The sequence below is a fragment of the Monodelphis domestica genome, chromosome 4, assembly GCF_027887165.1.
Source record: "Monodelphis domestica isolate mMonDom1 chromosome 4, mMonDom1.pri, whole genome shotgun sequence".
NCBI lineage: Eukaryota > Metazoa > Chordata > Mammalia > Didelphimorphia > Didelphidae > Monodelphis > Monodelphis domestica.
Genome location: NC_077230.1, coordinates 252,308,853 through 252,331,791, shown reverse-complemented (window position 1 = coordinate 252,331,791; position 22,939 = coordinate 252,308,853). Strand labels below are relative to the sequence as shown.

Genomic DNA, 22,939 nt, shown 5'->3' with positions numbered 1-22,939 from the left:
GTTAAAAGAAGAGAGTAGATTGTGGAGGAGTAGGTGAGCAAGTATCTAATGCTACAGAAAGATTAAGAAGGATAAAGATTGATGAAAAGCTTCCTGAGTGATAAGAAGTCCATGATGAGCTTTGAGACAACACTTTGACTATTGTAGTAGGAATAGAAGAACAATTCAAAGAGGTTGAGGAGAGAATTCTGGTTGCAAGGAAATGGTGGTATCAGATAACAATAACATTTTCAAGAAGGAAATAAGAGAGGTTGGACAATAGCTGAACGAAGTAGAAATGTCAGAGATCTCTCCCCCTCCGTGTCCCCATCTCCCTTTTCCTTAAGGGATGAGGAGATATGACATGTTTTAAGTAGATGTGGAAGACCTGGTGCCCAGAGAGAGCCTAGAAGGGTAAAAAAGAGTATATGATAAGATATTGGAACAGGTATAAAGAAAATAGGATCATGGTCAGAGGGATTGACTTGAGCAAACAATTGGAATGCCTCTTGCTGAGAGAGTTGGAGTGGAGAGAAAAATGGATGCTTAAAACTGAGAAAGGTTGAGGAGTTCAAGAGAAGAGCTGAGGGAGGTCCTATTGCATAGTGAGACTGGAGAGCAACTATTTTTGTTGAATAAAAAACTCAGTGTATCATCCATTCTAGGTGAATATATCATGCTATATAGTAATTTAATCCATACATAAATGGGTATCCCCTCTAAAATAATGCAGTCAAGTCAGTAAGCATTTATTAAGTACCTATTAAGTTACTATATTCCAAGCTTTAGATATATAAAGGATGGCAAAAATAATTCTTGCCCTCAATGAATTCACAGTTGAGGGGCCAGCTGGGTGACTCAGTGGTTTGAGAGTTAGGCCCAGAAACAGAAGGTACTATGTTCAAATCTGGCTTCAGATACTTCCTAGCTGTGTGATCCTGAGCAAGTCACTTAACCCCTACTGTCTACCCCTTCCTGCTATTCTGCCTTGGAAACAATACACAATATTCACTCTAAGACAGAAGGTCAGAGCTTAAAAAGAAAAAAAGGAATTCCCAGTTGACTACAAGAAATGGCATGACCACATGAGTATATCCAGAATGAACATTGATTCTTGAGTCAGAGGACCTGTCCTTGAGAGAGTCTTTGAACTTCCTTTGCCTTAGTTTCCTCATCTGGCTTTTATCAACTCTCATGTTTCAATTATTATCCCTATGCAGATGATCCTCAGATCGATTTCTCTACCCCTAACTCTTCTCATGACCCCCAGACCCACACATTTCCAGTTGACTATTTTGTTGTTCAGTCATTTTTCTATCCTGTCCGATTCTCTGTGACTCCATTTAGGATTTTCTTGGCAAAGATACTGAAGTGGTTTGCCATTTCCTTCTCCAACTCATTTGTCAGATGAGGGAACTCAGGCAAATGGGTTTAAGTGACTTACAGAGTTAGTAATTATCTGTGGCTGGATCTGAACTCTGAGGAAGATCTGATCTTCCCAACAACAGCTCCTGCAATCTATCCACTGGCCCATCTAGCAGCTCCTATTAAATGATTACCATGTGCTAATTGCTGTCAGTACCAAGACAGAAGGGGATCAATCCTAGCCCTTAAGTCCCTTCTATTCTAATGGGGTGAGATAATGTGCATATATATATATATATATATATATATATATATATGTATGTATGTAGAGAACATATTCAAAGTGAAATCAAGCTAGGGCAATACTAGCTGGGGGAGACCAGGAAAGATTCCACGATGACAATGGAACTTGGTCTGAGTCTTGAACATGTCCAGGGATTCCAAAAGGCAAGGTGACGGGGTACATTCCTGCAAAGGCACAGAGATGGGGGAGGGAAAGTCCAGTGTATGGAATCACAAGTAGGCCAGCAAGTCTAAAACACAGAATGGGAAGAAGAGGGCAAAGCATAAAAAGACTAGAAACACAGGAAGGGGCCAAATGGCGAAGAGTCTGACATGTCAAAGATAGGAGTTAATTTTTGATCCTAGAGGCAAGAAAGAACGACTGGAGTTTTTTAAGTGGCAGGAAAGAGTGGGACATGATCAGACTTCCATGTTTGTAAAATCACTTTGGTGGCTGTGTGGAGCTTAGAGCGGGGTAGGGAGAACTTTGAGGAAGGCAGATCAAATAAGCATTAAAGTTTTTTCAGAGGTGATAAAGACGTACTGGGCTGTGGTTGAGCCAGCTGAGAGATAGAATTTAAGCTATGACAGGCAGCTCATGCTATGCTAAGGCATGAATTACCCACGTCTATTCCGTCCCTAGGCTTCTGTACCTCTATTCTACAAATGGTGTCTTGCAAATAGGATATCCTGTACCGAGTGTGGCCTTCAAAATCCAAATGTGATAAGAGATAGGAGGAGATTTTGTCCCTGTTGTTCATGATCTCTAAGTCACTGACTCTGGGGTTCCTTTCCTTGGGGATGGGAAAAACAAATAAACATAACAAACAAACAAAAACAAAACAAAAAGCCCAAGTCTTATATTTCACAGTACTAGCAAGAGAGAAACATGTTGCTAACTAGCTTTTTAGTGCACATTTTTAAAGGCTTTTGCTAATGGATTAATGTATGTGGGTTTTTTCTTTCTTTCTTTCTTTTTTTTTCCGAATGATGAATCATCAATTCATTGTGAAAGACTTTTAACAAATTGCCACCTCAGGTTGAAAATGGAAAAGCATTTATTGTCATCCCCATCCTCTGCCAGCTTCAGTGTTAATTCTTTAATTCAAGCAAACAGCTTTGCCCAGCCGTTTGCAAAATTATACCTTATCAGTCCACCTTCACTGTGGCTGTCCTCTCATCAATCTTCAGGCTGTCTATCTTTTCTTTCCTTTGCTGTTGCTACTGGCTTGTGCATGAGCATCCAATTAAACTTTTTCATGGCCTTAAAGATATTTAGTAATCATTCTTAAAAGCCAGCTTCAGCCTTCAAAGAGTGTGGAAGATAGCTACCCAAGCAGCTCAGTAGCTTTTCTTTTTCTTTTCTTTTCTTTTGGCAATTATCTTCTAGGATAACTGAGTGTGGTTATTTCATGATAAAGATTAAGCAAAAAAAAAAAAGGCCAGTTTAGGTAAAGCAGCAGTACAAAATATCGTGCCAATTAAGGACTTCCCCTTTTAGAACTGTTAAAATTTCAACAGCTGGAAAGAAAGGTTGTTGATAAAAACATGACTTGATTCTAGAATCTTTTCTCTTTGGGCTCCAGCCCAAAAATCTTTGGTCATAAAAACTGATCTGAGGGAGAAGCTAGGTGGCTCAGTGGATTGAGAGCCAGGCCCAGAGATGGGAGGTCTTGGGTTCAAATTTGGTCTCTGACATTTCCTAGTTGTATGACTTGTCATTTGACACCCACTGTCTATCCCTTCCTGCTCTTCTGCCTTGAAACCAATATACAGTATTGGAAGGTAAGGGTCTAAAAAAAAGTACATTTTGACTTTTCCTTTGTGCAAAGTACTAGATAGGATTATATGTGAGCAAATAGAAATATATAATTAAAATATGTAACAATACATGTATATGCAAACACATGTATACATGTGTGAATATACATATGCATACATGCACATATTCTTAGCTAATAAATATAGGATTTTCTCATAAAGTTGGCTAAAGTATACCAGACTTCCCCCCCCATTCAAAATTAGTATATATGTGTAGTTTATTTTTATGGAAGTTATAATCTCACCCATCAGACCAAATTTCTCCTACTCTCAATGAGCACATAATGGCTAAAAATGTGTGTGAGTACCTTATTTTAATTTGGAAATTCAGATTAAAACAATTATAGTGTTAATAGGAACTAATCATTACAAAAAGAGCACTTAGAGGTTTACAAAGTGCTTGATGCACATTATTATGATTGTTTTACAATATCTCATGAGGAAAATATGGAATATTCTTTTAAAAATCTTGGAATAAACTAAATTTTATGATGGTGCTATGCTGCTTTAATTTTTAAAAGGTGGGGAGAATGTTTTTCACTTCAATTGAGGATGGTTACTTTTTGGTTTTCAGAAGGCAGAGCAAGAGAGAAATTCACTAAATAGTCTATAAACATTTATGACATTCCTCTCATGCAAATAACAGTAGATTTTATTAAAACTAGAGATGATGGGCTATCTTTCTCTTAAAAGCTTTTAAAGGAAAGAAGAAGGCCCTAATAAGCATCAGAAGGCAATGATTCTGTGTTTAGCCTAATTTCATGGGGCTTGTTTAGCATAGCATCATACATACATAGACACATAGTGTCCCAGATTCTTAGCAAGACAAACTACCACTTGTTTTCCTTTCTATTTTCTTTTCTTTTCTTTCATTCTTTTTCTTCTTCTTCTATTTATATCCCCAGGGATCAGCATAGTTTCTGGCACATAGTCGGTCTCTAATAAATATTTACTGACTGAGCACCTGTTTAAGGAAGTCACATTCATTATGAGTCCACTAGGGCTCCAATGTGTAAATTAATATTACCTTGTGGATTAATAAGAAGATGAACATAGGAAAAGCAAGAAACCGTTACATTTTTAAAACTGGAAAAAATGCTAAAAAATAAATTAATTCACTGTAGCACTTTAAAGCTAACTTTTCTTTCTAGTATAATACTATCTTTTCTATTTATTTGAATCAGAATTACATTTCCTAAATAATAGAAAAATGTAATTATGTGAGTGGAGCTACAACCCTCTCCCCCCCAAAAAAAAGAATATATTGTGCTTCCATGGAATAATCTGTGAAATTTTAGGAAACCTTGGGAATTAGAGTAAAAAAAGAACCAAAAATGTTTCCTCCTCCTGTAATGTTTTCTTTAAAAATTGTAGGTGTAAACAGTCACTACAGGATAAACAACATTGTTTTTTTTAATACTTCCTGGCTCAAGGGTTAGGTGGGAATCAGGATAATCACAAATCACACTGAGTAAAATAAACAGTGTCTAGAGGCATATTTTTAAAGGTGCCAGAAATGTTCTGTATACATAATTCCATATAGAAATTTAGTGTTTGGCAACATTTTCCAATATTTTAAAATGTGCATGTGTGTGCACATATATACACATAACACAGAGAAGATTTAAAGAGAGAAAGTGAAAAGAATCCAATTGGCCTTATGGTCAAGAGAAACTAGGGTTGGAAAGCTGTCTCAGACATTTATTAGCAATGTGATCAAGTGACTCAGTTTCTTATGTCTAAAATGGGAAAAATAATGACTGTAGGACTTACCTTATAGACTATTTTGAGGATCAAATGAGATAATTAAGTGCTTTATAAATGAAATTGAATAAAATGTACCCTTTTACTATTAATAATGAGTTCACTGAGTATATGGCTGTTTAAAATGATAACATTTGTATTTATGTATGACAATTTGTGGCTTGCAATGTATTGCCCCTGAGGCTTTGTAGGAGAAGGATATGGACAGAAATATATTGGCTCCAAGCATAACTGAGAAATTTCTTCTACAGAAATTCCTGTAGGATTTCTCCTTGAATAATTATGTATTGTTGTTATTCAGTTGTTTCAATCACATCCAAATCTCATGACCCCATTTAAGGTTTTCTTGGCAAAGTTACTGGAGTGATTTGCTATTTCCTTTTCTAGCTCATTTTATAGATGATGAAACAGAGGTAAATATAGTTTGCCCAGGGTCACACAGCTACTAAGTGTCTGAAGCCAGATTTGAACTCAGGAAGATGAGTCTTCCTGATTCCAGGCTTGGCACTCTACTATACCACCTAACTGTGGCAAATAACTATACCATTGCTAATTGAAAACTCAGTTTTTAACATGATACCTCCATATAGTTCGTTCATTCATTCATTCAAATCACTAAGTAGGTGTTGAAAACCTACTAGCATAAGGGATTGTTTTTCCCTCCCCAGGAGAGTGATGTCTAGACCTGTAATTTCACTGTTTTAGGTGGAGGAACTACCAAGGATGGGCAACAACTGTTTCATAACTGAAAAGTTAAAGACAGAACTTGATGCCAGTACTTCTGAACTCCAAGGCTGGCTCTTTCTACTACTCTATATTCCTTTTCACTGTGAAGGACACAGAGATAAATTAAGACACGCCGTCCCTACATCCAGGAAACATCATATAGGAGAAGAATGGTGTAGCTAAAAGCACATAAAAGGCAGAATGAAATAAGTGTCATTGGAGAGGTGTTATCAGGGGTTAGTGGAGAAAATGGGGTTATTTATGTTTGGGATTGGAGGAGAATCTTTATGGGAAAGGAAACATTTTCAAGGATGCTTTAAAATATGCGTAGGAATCCAAAAGACTAAGGTGAGACAGAGGACATTTTTAATTAATGGAGCAGCATTAGCAAAAGCATAGAGGAGCATCATTAGAGCAAAGAATGGTCTAGTTTTAACTGAAAACCACTCTATAGTACCAGATAAATAGAAGAAGTTTGTTGGGATGAGATTTGTTGGGATTCTGCTTACTCTAAGGTAGGGTAGAAGTTATTTTGGTTGTAATTTAGTGGGTAATAGGGAGGCATTGAATATTTATTAGCTGGAGAATGGCATGATCAGAGTTTTTATATAAGATTATTCTGACAGCAGTGTGTAGGAGGAATTGAAGGAGGTGAGGCTATAGGTGGAGAGAATGGTTAGGAAGCTGATGCCATACTCCAAATAAAAGATGAGGGCCTGGACCAAGGTAGTGGTAATAGAAATGAAAAGAAAGTACTGCCATAAGGGAAATTCTAGAAGGACAACTGGACAAAAGTCTCTTTAAAAAACCCTCAAAGGAAAGTCATTTCCTCCAGGCTCTCCCTTCTCTAGTTCATCCTAACAATTCACAGACCTCACAGTGTTTTTCCCCTGCTCAATAAACTTCAAGGGCCATTGAAAAAAATGCAAATAAAAAGTTAAAGAATAAAATACAAATTCTATAGCTTGGCATTTAAGACCTATAATCTGGTTCCGGCCAACTTTTCTAGCCTTATTTTATTAGCTGGAATCAAATACATGCTTTCTTTCATGTATTAGCTAAATTCCAGCCAAATCTTCTTGCTTGTTATTCCCAAGTACTACTATCTGACTCCTACTTTGCACAGATTATTTCCCAAGCCTGGAATCTACTTTTTCCTTACACCCACTTTATGGAATCCTTACCTTCCATCAAAGCTCAGCTCAAGTTCCCATCCTATATTATGCCTTTCCTTATACCCCCAGTTACTAGTTCCTGCCCATTGAAATTACATTGTACTTTCTTTTCCTATATATTTTGTGCATACTTATATATGTAATGTAGTTTCCCTGAATATAATGTAAGCTCCTTAAGGATAGGGACTGTACCATTTTTGTTTTCATGTCCTTAGTGCTTAATAAATGATTATTGATTGATTTCTTAATGCCTCCCAGATTCCACCCTGACTCAGACATTAGCTCTTTCCTAATTTTGGGCAACTCAGTGGAGCAGCGGATATAATATCTGGGCTCTAGTCAAGAAGATTCATCTTCCTGAGTTCAAATCTGACCTCAGACACTAGTTATGGAATCCTGGGCAAATCTGTTTCACCATCTATAAATGAATTGGAAAAGGAAATAGCAAACCACTCCAGTATATTTGCCAAGACCTTATATAAAGTCATGAAATAACTGAATTTTTTAAATAACAAAAAAATCCTTGCTACATTTTAGGTATTAAAATTCTCATATCCATTCCTAGAATATTCTCTACTTTATTCAATACATATTTATTTGGGGAAGCAAGTGGCTCAGATGATAGAAAGTCAGGCCAGGTGATAGGAAGTCTTGGTTTAAAATTTGACCTCATATATTTCTTAGCTGTGTGACCCTTGACAAGTCACTTAACCCTAACTGACTAGCCTTTAAAGTTCTTCTCCTTGGAATTAATATTTAGTATAGGGTCTAAGAGAGAAGGTAAGGGTTTAAAATGTTTATTAGTCATTTACAAGATACAAGCCAGTGTGCTAGATGCTGGGGATAAAAAAATTAAACAAAAATTATTACACAGATAATTATATTAAATTTTTCCCCTCTGAAGCACATGTCTGAAGAGAATATTGGGAATTAAAGTCAGGAAGATCTGAATTTGAATTTTTCTTAGATACTAGATCTATGACTCTGGGTAAATCAACTCAACCTCAGTTTCTTCTTTTGTAAATTACTTTCACAGATCAAATGAAAATAAGTAACGAATGAGATGAGATCTGTAAATAATCTATAAAACCAGACAAAATACCATATAAATGCTATCATTATTATTAATGATAATAAAAATAATAATGATCTTTGGCTGTTCCCCAATACCCCAATGTTTTTTGCACAAAATGCAAACTTCTTGGTCAGGCATTTATATTGTTCACAATTTAGCTCCATTCTTCTCCATCCTTTTCACTTTCCTTCTCATTCACATACTCATCATCCCAGCTGACTGACCTACTATCTATCTCCTGATCTCAACTGGAATACCCTACTGTATCACTTCTATGTCTTAGAAGATTCTTTCCTTCCTTCCTTCCTTCCTTCCTTCCTTCCTTCCTTCCTTCCTTCCTTCCTTTCTTCCTTCCTTCCTTCCTTCCTTCCTTCCTTCCTTCCTTCCTTCCTTCCTTCCTTCCTTCCTTCCTGTCAGTAGATTTGAAACCAGGACCTCTGATATCCAGGCCTGGTGCTCTTTCTACTGTACCATCTGGAAGCTTCTTTAAAGACTCAATATTACATCTCCTAGGCAAAGTTTTTCTTGATTACTCCAGTTAATGCTTCCATCTGCCTTGAAGTAACTTATATTTGCTTCTTTATTTACATCTTGTATCCTTTAGTAAACACAGAACTCTGTCAGGGCAGATACTTTTTTACATTTTGTCATTGACTCCTTAGTACTTGACATGTCATCATGTAGTGAGCCAACCAATAAGCATTAAGCATAGTGCTTACTTTGTGCCATGTACTGGGTTTAGAAAGGAAACAAAACAAAACAAAAGTTAGTTCCTGCCCTCAAGGAGCTTGCATTCTAATGGAGGAGATCACACATAATTGACTAGGTCACATAAAACCTATCATAATTATACAAATGTAATTTGAAAGGAGAAAGCAATAGCAGATCTGGGGAAGGTAAAGGCCTCCAGAAAAATGTAAGAGATAAGCTGCATCTTGAAGGAAGCAAAGGAAACTAAGAGGTTGTCAGGAGCCAGAGCATTCCAGATATTTGGGAGAGATGGCCAGTGAAAAGGTGGAGATGAGAGATGGAATGTTGTGTGCCAGGAGCAAAGTATAGACCAGTTTAGGTGGATCATAGAATTCACAGGTGGAAGTTTTAAGAAAAGTAGAAAGATAGGAAGGGATCAGGTTATGAAGAACTTTCAATGTAAAAGATTTTATATTTGATCTTGAAGGTATTGAGAGCCACGGGAACTAGTCATGGAGGGAAAAAAAAACAATTAGATTTATGTATTAGAAAAATCACTTTTGGGGGACAGCTAGGTTGCTCAGTGGATTGAGAGCCAGGCTTAGAGATGGGAGGTCTTAGGATAAAATATGGTCTCAGACACTTCCCAGTTTTGTGACCCTGAGCAAGTCACTTAACCCCCATTGTCTAGTTAAAAAAAATCACTTTGGCAACTGGGTGCATTGGAGTGGGTTCAGTTGAGGATGGGAGACAATCAGAAACATTCATTAAGCACATACTGTGTTTTAAAGATGTAAAAGACAGTCACTGTCATCAAACTTTATAATCTAATGAGAGAAACACTAGGCAAATAAATATATACAAGCATACTGTATGAAGGAAAAAATAGAAAATAGCTAATTGAGGGAAGGCATAGAGTTAAGAGGGATTAGGGAAGGCTTCTAGTAAATAACAGAAACCAAAGAGATCAGCAGATGGAGTTGAGGAGGGAGAATGTTCCAGGTATGAGGGACAACCAGGAAAAAAAAAAGCAGAAGGTTTTGTAATTGTCTAGGTGAAAGGGAATAAGAGTTTGGACAAGGGTTGTACAAGAGGAGAAAATGAGATAAAAATGAAAGATTTTGTAAAGGTAGAAACAAAAAGAGTTGGTCACAGATTACACATAGGAGATTCTCAGCTTTTTGTTATATTACAAATGATTCATTTCAGTTCATCTTCTCTTCTCTTCCTCTCCTCCCTATCTTTCCATCTTAGGAAGTTTTGTGTCATGGAAAGAACATTGATACAATTTCAGAAAGATCTAGTCTCTGCCACTTATTAGTTGCAGAATATTTAGTAAACCACAACCTCTCTGAGCCTCAGTTTCTCCATATGGAAATGGAGATAAAATTATTCATGTGGCCATAATGAAATATAATAAATTAATATGTGCAATATAATGTCTTTGGTAACTGTAGTGCTACATTAATGTCTGTTTTTACTCTTATTAATCCTGTTCTTGCTTCCTTTTTTCCCCCCACTGGCAAATGTGAAACTCTTTGAAGTATGCATGTATTCTTGTTCTTAAGGCAGAAAATCACAGCTCCCTTTGCCAGTTTGATCCCACAGGTGGTTCTGTATCCCTGGAATGATAAACAATTAAATCAAGCATATTTATATGAATTCAGAAACTGGGAAATTGCCAGGATTAAACCAAATGGTGAAAATCTGCTTTCAGGCAATTCTAAACAAGAGATTAAAAGACAGAATGAAAGCCAACTGAAAGAGGGAATGTGTTTATATGGTCACAAACAACCAGGATGTCATCCTGACTTCTCTGGCAAGATCATTCAAGTAACTGAACATACAGTTTTAGAGGAGAACTTTATTGGGAATTCTCCATTTGGATACATACCAAAGCTGAACCTCTTGTTATTTGCCAATACCTGTCCTCAGAATACATGCTAGGTGAATCATGAGAAAAACTATTTTTATGATCCAAAGGGGACCAGGAAAATATGAAAAATTCTTAAAAGCTCAGATTTAATTCTTATTTTTATGTGTCTATCTTAATTCACTAATGGGAGAAAGAAGAAGAGATTAACATTACCTATTATTATTGACTAAAATAGTTATTCAAGTGATATTCTTTAGTCAATTTCCACTTTTCAAGAAAATATGTATGTGTGTATATATATACATATATAAAACACATGGATATTTATATATGCATAGGTATATAGAAGTATATACATAGATATGCACATAGGTATGTACATGCATGCATGAGATACATATGTGTGTATGTATATATACATATATATCCACACACATATGTATATAGAATGAATTATGATCATTTCCATGGAGCATAGGTTGAGGGAATTAGGGTTATTTCACTTGAAGAAGAGTAGGTTAGGAGGTATGATTTAATATATGATGTTCATTTGTTTTACTTGTGTCTGGCTCTTTGTGACCCTATTTACAGTTTTCTTGGCAAAGATCCACGATGATTTGTCCTTTCCTTCTTCCTGACTTAATTCTTCCTGACTTCAGGTCCAACAGTCTATCTAATGTGCCACCTAATTGCTCCTGATATGAAAGATTATTAAATTTAACAAGATTAAAAAACAAATATAAGCAATAAGCATAAAGAAACAAATTTAATATTGGTGGGAGGAAATTAAAAAATGACCAAACATCCTAAATAAGCTGCTGTAAAACTCAGTGAAAGTTATTAACCATGCATGTGTATGTGTGTATGTGTGTTAGAGAGATAGAAAGTTATTTATATACTGTATACCTACTATGTGTCAGATGTTTTAAAATATTATCATATTTGATCAGATTAAGAACCCTGTGAAGTGTGTGACATTATTATTCATTTTACAGTTGGAGAAACTGAGTCAAGTAAGAGGTTAAATGACTTGCCTAGGGTTAGACAGGAAGTTAATTCGAGGTTTTCCCTTCATATTCTGCATAGGGTTTTCAATGAATTATTTTTAGCATATAAGGGCAGGGAAGGGTGGTAACCTATATTCCCTTAAATATATACATAGGTTAAGAAGTTGTAATACAAAGATGTAGTCCATGGCTTATTAATTCTACATCTTTGATATCTGTCCAATGGTTTAAAAACCACAAGAAATGCCTCCCTTTACCCAGCATCTCAGATAGAGAGACAAGAAGATGGTGGCATTTGACAAAAAAGGAGTAACTTTCTTTAAAGCTACATCGAGCCTTTCTCTTTGCCAAGGATAACCTGTCTGTCTGAATAAATAAGCCTTTTCCATTTCCTCCAATTGTTTGTTCCATCACCCCCAGTCTAGCACATTAATCTCCCCCTGTCTACTAGCTCCTTTGTACAAATGCCTGTATCTCTCCACTATTCTCAAAACCCCCTTACTTGATGCTTACATTCCTGTTAACTTTAGTCCTTTCTCTCTTCTGCCCTTTGTGGCTAAATTCCTTTAAAAGAACATCTACAATAGATGTCTCCATTTTCTCTCCTCTCATTCTCTTCTTATCCCCTTAAAACCTAGCATCTGACCTCATCATTCCCCTGAAACTGCCCTCTCCAAAGTTACTGGTGAGCTCTTGATGACCACATTCAATGGCCTTTTCTCAGGTCTCACTTTCTATGGCCTCTCTATAGCCTTTAACAATCTAGTTCCTTCTTCTTAATATTTTCTTCTCTTTAAGCTGATGATTCTTCATTTTACCTACCCTGCCCCAAACTCTTTACTGACTTTAGCATCTTTAGCTTCCTTTCAGACATCTTGACTGGGGAGTCCGGTAGATATATTAATTATGCAAAACCAAATCATTATCTTTCTTTCTTATCTCACTTCTTCACCTACCTTTCTTATTACTGTTGATAGAAATACCATCTACCCAGACCCTCAGGATTGCAACCTTGATGTCATTCTTGAGTCCTCACTCTCTCTCACCTTCCACATACAATCTGTGGCCAAAACCCATGAATTTCACCTTTGCAATATCTCAAGCATATGCCCCCTTCTGTCTTCTGACACTGCCACCACTCTGGTTTAGGCCTTCATCACCTCATACTTTGATTTTTGTAATAGCCTTTTGGTACATCTGCCTCCCTCAAGTATCTCCCTTTTACAATTCATCTTCCATTCATCTGTCAAAGAGACTTTTTTAAAGAATAGATCTGATCATGCCATCTACTTGCTCAATGAACTCTAGTAGTTCCCTATCACCTCTAGGATCAAATATAAAATCCTCTACTTGGTGTTTAATGCCCTTCATAACCTAGCCTTCCCCTACCTTTCTAATCTTCTTATACCATATCTATACATTTTTGTTTGCTTATTATATCCTCCATTAAACTGTGAGCTTCTTGAAGGTAGGATCTGTCTTTTGCCCCTTTTGGCACCCCAGCACTTCACATAGTACCTGGCACTTAAATGTTCATTGACTGACCATCTGAGCCTCTGCGCCTTGCTAATAACTCAGTTTGATTTTATTGCTTCCTGATCACAGTTTCAAGTATCTGCATTATTTTCTGATAGAAGTGCCTTTCCACAGCCTTTGGGCTGCTGTGTTTCGTCTAATTACCTGTAAGTTTTATTTTTCCAGTCTTCAACCTCAAACACTAGGACCAGGTGGGAGTTGAAGTGAATAGTTATATTTAGTATCCCAAAGGCTGTTATCAATGTTATCAATTACTTCAGAATAGCCTCATATTTTTTATGATTACTGGTGAGGAAGTGTGGTTCAATTGGGAAAGAGAAATAGGAATAGTTTATTGTTTTGGGTTGTCCTTCTGATACCTCCTGAATATTTTACCTTAGGCAAGTCATTTAATCTCAGGGCCCCTAACCAATATTCTAAATTGCCAAAAAAGATGCATATAGTTTACAAACAAAATTTCCCCTCATTAATTCAATCACAAGGTTGCACCAAGAAAAAGGGGAGAAAAATAATCTTGCTTATAACAAAAAGCAATTTTCTCTTTTATATAAACACTCTTGATATGTGACCAGGATCCTTTTCAAAAAACTTAAGTGACTCTCTACTGCTACTGGACTCAAAGATAAACATCTTTCTCTGTCATTTAATCTTTTTGTTGCTTGCTCACTTCCAACTCTTCAAGTCTTCTTTCACTTGACTCGATTCCACACACTGTGTACTTTAGCCACCCGGGTTGACTTAACTCTCCTGCATATGAGAAACTGATTCCTACTTCCATAACTTTGTACTCTCTATATTAAATTCCTAGAAGGGATTCCTTCCCTTATTTTCACTTCTTGAAATTCTTGGTTTCCTTCAAGACTCTGCTCTACAGCCATCTTCTTCATAAAATATTGCCTGTTCCTTTAGCTGCTAGGGTATTGGCTCTCCAATTCTTCTTGTATTCAATATCTATATATTTTTTCAATATAATTATATGTGTACATGCTATCTCCTCCATTAGAATGTAAGGTTCTTAAAGGTATAACATTCTGAGCAGTGGTGCTTAGCACAAGATTCGGTTCACAGTAGATACTTAAGTTTTAGAATTATTGAATTGCTATGGATGTCAGTCAATCTTAACATTCCTTTTGCAGGAAACTCTGAATGGAAAACTTTAATGATACTAGAAAATAGAAAACAGAATCTAGGATTTCTTTGTTTCATGGATGCGACTCATGCAATGTTTTTTCATTAATCTAACAGGCAGTGTCATACAGTGGAGGAACACTGGATTTGGAGTCAAGAGATCTGGGTTCAAATCCTGAGGGACTATTATCTGTTTGACTTTGGGGAAGTCCTAATCTATAAAATGAAGGAGTTATACTAGATATTCTCTAAAGTCCTTTCTAGTTCTAATTTTATTTTCCAGTTTTTAATCTCTCCTCATCTTGGTTTCTTCATCTATAAAATGAGAGGGTTGTGTTTGCTGATCACTTATGCCTCTTTCATCTCCACACCTATTATCTTTATAATTTAAACAATAAGAGATACATACAATTGTCTGAATTAAAATGAGTGCAAATTTTAAATGTGGAAGGTGCAGAAGAGGTTCTATGTCTGTCATACCAAGACAAATTTCATGGGTAAAAATGAGACCTAACAGAGAATCTATCCTTAGGTCTCTCATAGAAGAGGGCAAGATGGTAGAGTGCAATTGTCTTGCAAAAATACATGGCTTTGTTTTAAAAGTGGACATTTGCTATCATTAATATACTACTGCTGAAATTAGCTAAATCTTCATCTCTCTTCCCAAGGCCTTGAAAATCCAGTTATACTCGTGCCTAAACAATGAAGGGAAAAAAGGTCATATAATATCATACAATAATGTAACTGCTAAAGGAGTAGGAAAGGAAACTGGTTCCTAGAATAATGGGCAGAACTCTGTTCCTGGAACTAAGAGATGTCTGTGTGTGTTATTTCCATATAGCTTGAAAATTCTGAGCAAGTCGCAGCCTCTCAACATCTCATTTTCCTTATCTGCTCTTCTTCCCAAATAACCCTCCATCTCCTGACTCCATGCCATGGCATTGGCCATCTTCATGTCAAGACCCTCCTGTAATATCAATATATCCTGACTTCAATGATTCTGCAAGAAAAAGTGAGGTTGATGACTTTGTGTAACTACACCTCACTTAAATCCATTTCACTCAGAAGTCTACATCAAACCATGAAAGATAAAACCCCCAAACTCTCTATTATCACCTTCACCTTTTGGAATCTCTGGATTCCTTTAGGACTCAGCTCAAACACCAGTTCTATGTGAAGGCTTTCTTGATTCACCTTGTCTTTCCCATTCCCCTAGATCCGTGAAAACCTATGGCATGTGTGCCTCCATGTGCCACTGGGGGCTGCCCTCCTCCCCCTCTCCACATGAACTTGATGATACTATTCACATGCCATGACCCTCTGCCCTGTACCCCAATGTGAGTACTTCCTCCCTTCCCTGTCTGAGGTATTGCAGGGGGCTCACAGGTGGCTTAAGGATGCAATTTGGGCACTCAGTTTCTAAAAGATTCACCATTGCTGCCTTCAATGCTAATATTCTCTCTTCCCAAACTACTTTATATTGACTTTGCTTATATTTTGTAGATAACTCATGGATGAACATGCTGCCACCCACATTATAATGTAAACTATTTTAAGGCAGGTAGGTATCTTTTCACTTTTTTCCTTTGTGTCCTAAGCACTTAGCTCAGTACCAGGTATGTAGTAGGCCTTTAATACATGATTGTTAATTCACTGATTGACCTATAAAACAGGAAAAATAATATCTTGCCTGCTGCCTGCCTGAAGGGAGGGAGTTAAAACAGATAACTTATTGCTACCCTTTGCAGCTTTTGAATTTATAACCATTCTAAAATTGACTTTGTTCTTTCCTAAGAATACAAACTCGCCCTTACACAAACAAAGCTGTTCAGATTACAGACACAAACTTCATTTAAAATCTTTAAAGTATGGTTGTTCAAGCAGGCAGCTAATTTGAGGTAATATAAGTACATTAATGAACCTTTCAGTCTATTGCCATTAAAATAATTAACTCCTTATTAAGTAAATGAACAACCCTGGTAAAGAAATCCTAAATGATTGCTTCTTACCTTTAGATTTCCTGTCATAGTAAGATCTGCCTCGGTATTGAGGGGTATCCATATACAGATTTTCAAGATCTTCCTGCCAGGTTTCTGGATTAAAGTGCTTGAGCAGGTCTTCCACAGTATCAAATCCAGCAACTGTCTGATCCAGAGCATCTGCTGTGAGCGTGGGATCGGTCACTGATGGAGAGTGATAGGATACCCCCTAAGAGTGACATACAACTCAGTGTACTCAGGGAAAAAAAATGCCACACCTATGAAACATAACAGTCATTTAGTAATAGTAACTTCTTTTGAAATAGTTGTTCAAAATGGAATGGGTTCACACAGAATTCCAGTAATCCCTGGTCATGACATACTAAAATGGCAAGTGCCATTTCCCCACTCCAGCATCAAATAAAATCATATGATATGCACTCAACCAGCCTTTTGCAAATTTTAAACTAAAGGAAATCCTTCAGATAGGGAAACCATTCTGTCCTTTCAAGTTATGACCAAGTAAGAGAATATACTCATCACATAGGGCAATAATCAAATTCAAATTTCTTAAGTGTTATCTCCCTGGAACATTTAAGCTATCAGTGATAAACCAACATTCTGGTGCCCTTTCTCCCCACTGTAAAATTCTGTGAAAGCTCTCCTTGCTCTTGCCCACCTTTAGCTCTACTGACCATGCTCAGGGAGAAAGGGGAGAAGAGGACTTCTTTTGGTGTGTCTTCAATTACTGAAGGTGTTGCTTGAGCTAGTATGTATACATCTTACAAAAGGCTTATTGTTCAGTGAAGTGTATTTTCCTACCCACAAAGCTAATTAGTAGTGGCTTCAACTCTTTTGATAAAGGTGGAAAAATCACATGGGAAACTAATTAAAGGAACACTGTTGTGGTTTGTTAATGATCATGACTATCATTAAAACATCTTCAGGAAGTTAAAGAGTGACTCCAAAGGACAAGATAATGTTGGCCACCTAAAAAATAGGTTTTCCACTACAAATGCATTCTTTCTAAGTTTCCAAAGGCTCCCTTCACTAACCCTTGTCCAATCCAGATGCAAATGAACCATGGCTCCAATGGCTTTGTAAAAATTTATGACCCATTACAGGGAAATGAAGAGCATGGATCCTCAGCTGAGTTTCAAATGTGCTCAAAGGAGCTGCCAAGTCAATACAATTCCCCCAAGGACAAATAGTGCCTACCATTATGGAGAAAGAACATTATTAATTAAAATTGAATGAGTACTTGCATCGCTTAACAAAATCCTGAAGACCTATGGGAGAAACATCATATACTACAAGAGGAGAGCCAGGAATGCTCATGTAAATATTTATATATTTATTTAAAATTTGTGTTCTTTTATTATCTAAGCTCCTTCAAGTGAGATTGGAGTTTCCATTGCCATCATTAGAAAAATTGGGGGTGGGGTGGTAGAGGCAAGTTGACTATCTTCAAATATTTGGAGGGCTATCATATAAAGGAAGGACTATACTTGCTCTATTGAGCCCTAATGAGCAGATCCAGAAGCAAAGGATAGAAGTAAAAAAGAAGTACATTTAATCTTGTTTTCAGAGGAAACAAATTCTGAACATTTAGAGCTGTCCAGAAATGGACTAGGATATCTAGAGAGGTGGTGCATATCCTCACTTCAGAAGTTTTCAAGCAAAGACTGGATGATCATGTTTGGTTTGAGTGAGACTAGAAAGTGGCTGAGGTTATTTCCAACTCTCAAATTTCATGATTCTCTGACATAAGAGAGCAGAGGATCAGCTGAATGCTTGTTGAATGGCCTTTGCTGATTCTTTAATTCAGAACAAAACTAGGTAGATGTAAAAGTGATCCAGAGTACTTTAGTTTATATCTGATAGTATCATCATCTCCAAGAGATACAATTGGCTTGTTCAAATGAGACAGTGGATATCACTCTGCCTTACGTTCCTGTCTGCTTTGAAGACCAGGGTTAAGACTGATCTTCTTTTCTTTTATATGTCTGTCCTAGTGGCTCAAAGAGTTCTATCAAATTTCTTTTCAGGATTGAATGAAGAAAATTACATAAAAGAAAGTAAAGGATTATCAGTCATCTAAAGGTCTTGGATTAGGAATCAATCTATGCAAATAGTGAAATAACTACTTAATTTTCATTCTTGGTTTAAATTAGTCATGGGTTACCCATACCTATGGAATAGCTCACTCTTTTAGGAGATCAATGGCAATATTTTGCAGGTGATTCTGTGGGTAAATTATATTATGTGTTTATTCCTCTCAGAAGCCATATTTGGAATTATAATGTAGATCCAGAAATTAGTGGAGTCTATATGGTCACGGAGTCTATGTATTTCATTATATGGTCAAGTGAAATGAATGCTGAAGTAATCACCTAATTAATTAATCCACATATGTGGTTAATTATGATGATTCAATATAGTGCAAAAAATAAGAACTGTTTTAATTAGTTTCCATGGTTTTTACATGCCCCCATTGAAATAAGTGATTTATAATTCTTCACAGAATCTTGTGCCATAAAGTTGAAGGCACAGAAAAACAAAGACAACTGAACCAAAGTGGGAAAACAACTATATGTAAAAGCTTTGGAAACTATTTTAGAATTGTGGCAGTGGGTGAGGAGGGAGAAAAGGAGAGCAGAAAAGAAGGAAGAAGAAATATAATTTATTTCTTTTTAAAATATAAACAGGGAAATCAAATAACCAATACAAATGGCAGAGAAGGTTGTGATAACTTTTCAAAAAAGCAGAGACAATATTATTTGAGTTTGTTTCTAAAGATTTCTAGATTATGGAATGTATGGGATATGTTTCTCATACTCAATGGTTAAGAGTGGCTCTCCAGTTGCAGTAAGATACCTGATGTCTACTGGGCATGAGACTATGCTCCACAATCTAAATGAAAACTAAATGCAAAATTATTCCATAAGAATAAGCATCCACTGAGTTATTCCTTAAAGTATCTGGAAAATTTCATGTAAATTTATTTATTATATCAATTTGTCAAATGCAACTTTAAAGGTACTTGCAGTATTTTAAAATTTAAAACAACTGCTAAATAACCAAATCAATACGAATCAAAACAATAACATGCACATTTTTGCTTTATTTTTAAGAACCCTTCAATCAGGACCTTATTCCTAGGAATTGACTGTATCACCTCACTCTGTCCACCAAAAAGAGGAATTTTATGAAGAAAATATGATAGAACCTCCTTTGTCAGTGTGGGATTATATCTTGGACTTAGATCTAAGTCATCAGTGCTCACGTCTAATAAGGGCTCCTTACAGGAACCCCAAATCTTCCCAGAAGAGACAGCTTTACTCTTAAACACAGATTCTTGGGAAGATAAGGATCACTCCAGGGAACCTACTTCTAGCTTTACTCCATCAATGTTCATTTAAGATTTAGAGAATTCTGACTTTTTGGAACTATGTCTACCAGTGAACTCTGAACTGTCAAGAATTAATAATCCCTTAAGTCTATATAGACTTTATTAGAGTAACAAATTAACTGGAAGTTCTCCTTGGTGTTGCAACTGCTCTAGCTCAATTTATCATTCTTGTTTAGAATCACACTACCTTTAGGGTACATCATTTTACTTCCTGCTTACTTTTTTTTCCACCATGGTGAATCAAGAAGATTCTGGTGTATCAAATTTAGTTTGCTATCTATGGAATTATTGGTCCGTTTTCATCCTTTTAAAGCCTTCCAGACAAAATAGCTGGTGTCAGTTAACCTCCAACCACATTCTCATATCTATTTTAAGCTCAGGCCAATATGGGCTTTACTGGTAGATGGAAGAAAAATAGTCTGATTCCTGGGTTCATAGATTGGGAATTAAGCATTACCTTAGTCTTGCCATTGAACATACTCTTACCTTCTTGTTCACTTTTTAATAACTGGATTTTTGTCTTATTGCAATTTTTCTTTACTGGACAATTTCCTGATCCTGTCCTTCTACAACCTGCCAGGTCATCCACCTAATCACACCATCATCATACCTATTGCTGAGCTTTGAGAAATATTCAATCTTGGTGGATACACTAAGGACATCCACTTAAGGAGTTAACACATTTCCCTGACAATTGAACTCCAGTTCTAATAGCCTGGTTCTGTATATGTTTTATGCTGAGTCTAGCCTACCTAACATAGATTTCTGCCTACCCCTATACTTTTGTCTATATGGACTCAAGCCTCTCATTTTCTACACTCATAACATAGAGATTCTCAAAATAGCAAAATACAATTTCTCAAATTCATCATCATGAATTGGACTTCAGTGCATATTCAGTGTGGCTGACCTAAGAGCTACTCCAAGTAAATAAAACAATTACAAGTTCTATCTTTCTAAAAACTTCTGCTCCATGAAATGGGAGGGGGATATCATCAAAAGAGCCATCAAATAAATAACCTCTCATCACTTCCACATATGTCCAGCATCATAGTCTGCCTAGTATATAGTCTTTAGGTTTAGGCTTTTTAAAAAATTAACTACTTCCAAATATTATGAGAAAGATTGTTTTGAGGCAGAACACTGTGCCTTCTATTTTGGGCATATAAAGAGACAGAAGACTCAGACATTTCTAACTTTGGAAAATAAGAATGGTGGCATGATACATATTACAACATAATAGCACATACTAGGGTAAATTTTTTCCATTTCTCTGTCAAATGAACAAATGTCTATTTTTCAACCAAGTTATCTTAATACAAATACTTGAATATTTTAAGACTAAGAAAAACTCCTTATAATGGCTAACGGTTAAAAGTTTCACCTAGCTTTCTCTAAAAACTAATGTAGACTTCTGGGTTAACATAGCTGCAAATTAGATGAAGAACTCTTCGTCTCCTCATCATCTATCAATAAGACTACCTCAAAAGGAAAAAAAAAACCAAATTCATATGAATGAAGGGTCTACACAGTAGGGAGCAGCACTGAAGTTATGATTTGGGCATTTCCACACTAGAAGGGGGTGAAAAAGCTCCCACCAAAATATGAGCTGATCAGCACTGCCCCACCCCACCTATGGAGCCAGTGTTAGAACCAGTGCACTAGAATCAGGGGTGAGTGAGGGGGACCTCTAGATTCTTGGCAGCTGATTAAGATCACCAGGGATCTATCCCTGAGAGCAGCTAGATGTGAGATACCAGCAGGTTGAAGAACGCAGATGTTGGGCACAGAGATAGGCCAGAGAGGGGTGGCACATAGTAGAAGCCATGGAGATGCGAGAGGGGGCCTCAGGCGAAAACCACTCTCCTTAGCACCATACACAGAGAACCTACCCTCCTCACTCAGACTCATGACTGGAAAGGAAAGGAAAATCCAGCTAAGCAATGGCAAACAATGCCCAGAAAATACAACTTCCAACCACCAAGAAGATCAGGAAGAAGGCTTTGACCCTGGATAAATTTTATGGAAAAAAAAATCCAGACTATAGAAGAAAAAGCAGAGGACAACAAATAATTAAACGTAGCCAAACCCTCCAAGAAAAGAAAAATTGGCCACAAAATCTTGAAGAATTTAAATCTGAGATTTAGAGAAAAATGGAGGGGTTTTGGCAAGAAAAGTTGGAAACAGGTCAAAAAGAAAATAACAGTCTAAAACACAGGAACTCCCAATGGAGAAAGAAGCCCCAAAATCAAATGAAATGATAAATAAATTGGATAACAGAATTAAACAGCTGGAAACTACAAAAAGCAGTATAGACCAAGCTGAAAAGGAAAATCAAAAGAGTACAGCAGAAAACCAAAAGATTATAGTGGAAAACCAGTCTTTAAAGACCTGAATTGGGCATTTAGAAGCCAATTATCTCACAAAATAGCAAGAATTAATAAAGCGAAGTCAAAAGATTGACGAAATAGAAGAAAACATGAAATATCTCACTGAGAAAATGACTGATCATGAATACCGGTCTAGAAGAGACAATTTGAGAATCATTGGTCTACCTGAAAACCCAGAAATAAACAGAAATCTTGACATCATACTAAAAGAAATTATCCAAGAAAACTGCCCTAATAGTCTTGAACATGATGGCAAAATAAACTTTGAAAGAGTTCATAGAATACCCAATATACCAAATCCTCAAAAGACAACCCCCAGGAATGTAAATGCCAAATTCAAGAGCTTCCAGGCTAAGGAGAAAACTTTATAGAAAGCCAGAAAGAGACAATTCAGATATCAAAGTACACTAATCAGGATTATACAAGATCTGGCAACTTCCACACTAAATTACCACAAGGCTTGGAATATGGTATTGAGAAATGCAAGAGAATTGGGTCTTCAACCAAGGATAACCTATCCATCAAAACTGAGGATATACTTCCAGGGGAAAATATGGGCATTCAACAAAATAGAAGATTTCCAAGTATTTGTAAAGAAAAGATCAGAACTAAGTGGAAAGTTTGATATCCAAACACAAAATCAAGAGAAATATAAAAAGGTAAATAACAAAGAGAGGGGAAAGAAAAAATGTTTTATTTAAATTTTCTTCTTTAAAAGACTGCAATAAAATCAA

The 22,939-nt window shown here is 36.5% G+C and overlaps 1 protein-coding gene across 3 annotated transcripts in view; it reads right to left on the bottom strand.

The window, feature by feature from the left end:
- PDGFD (platelet derived growth factor D) overlaps positions 1–22,939 on the bottom strand; it is a 323,396-nt gene that overhangs the window by 24,236 nt on the left and 276,221 nt on the right. For all 3 annotated transcript variants that reach the window (XM_001362937.4, XM_001363021.4, XM_056794451.1), the window contains one exon: positions 16,434–16,632. In XM_001362937.4, coding sequence (XP_001362974.1) covers positions 16,434–16,632 — 199 coding nt within the window. The remainder of the gene's footprint in view (positions 1–16,433; positions 16,633–22,939) is intronic.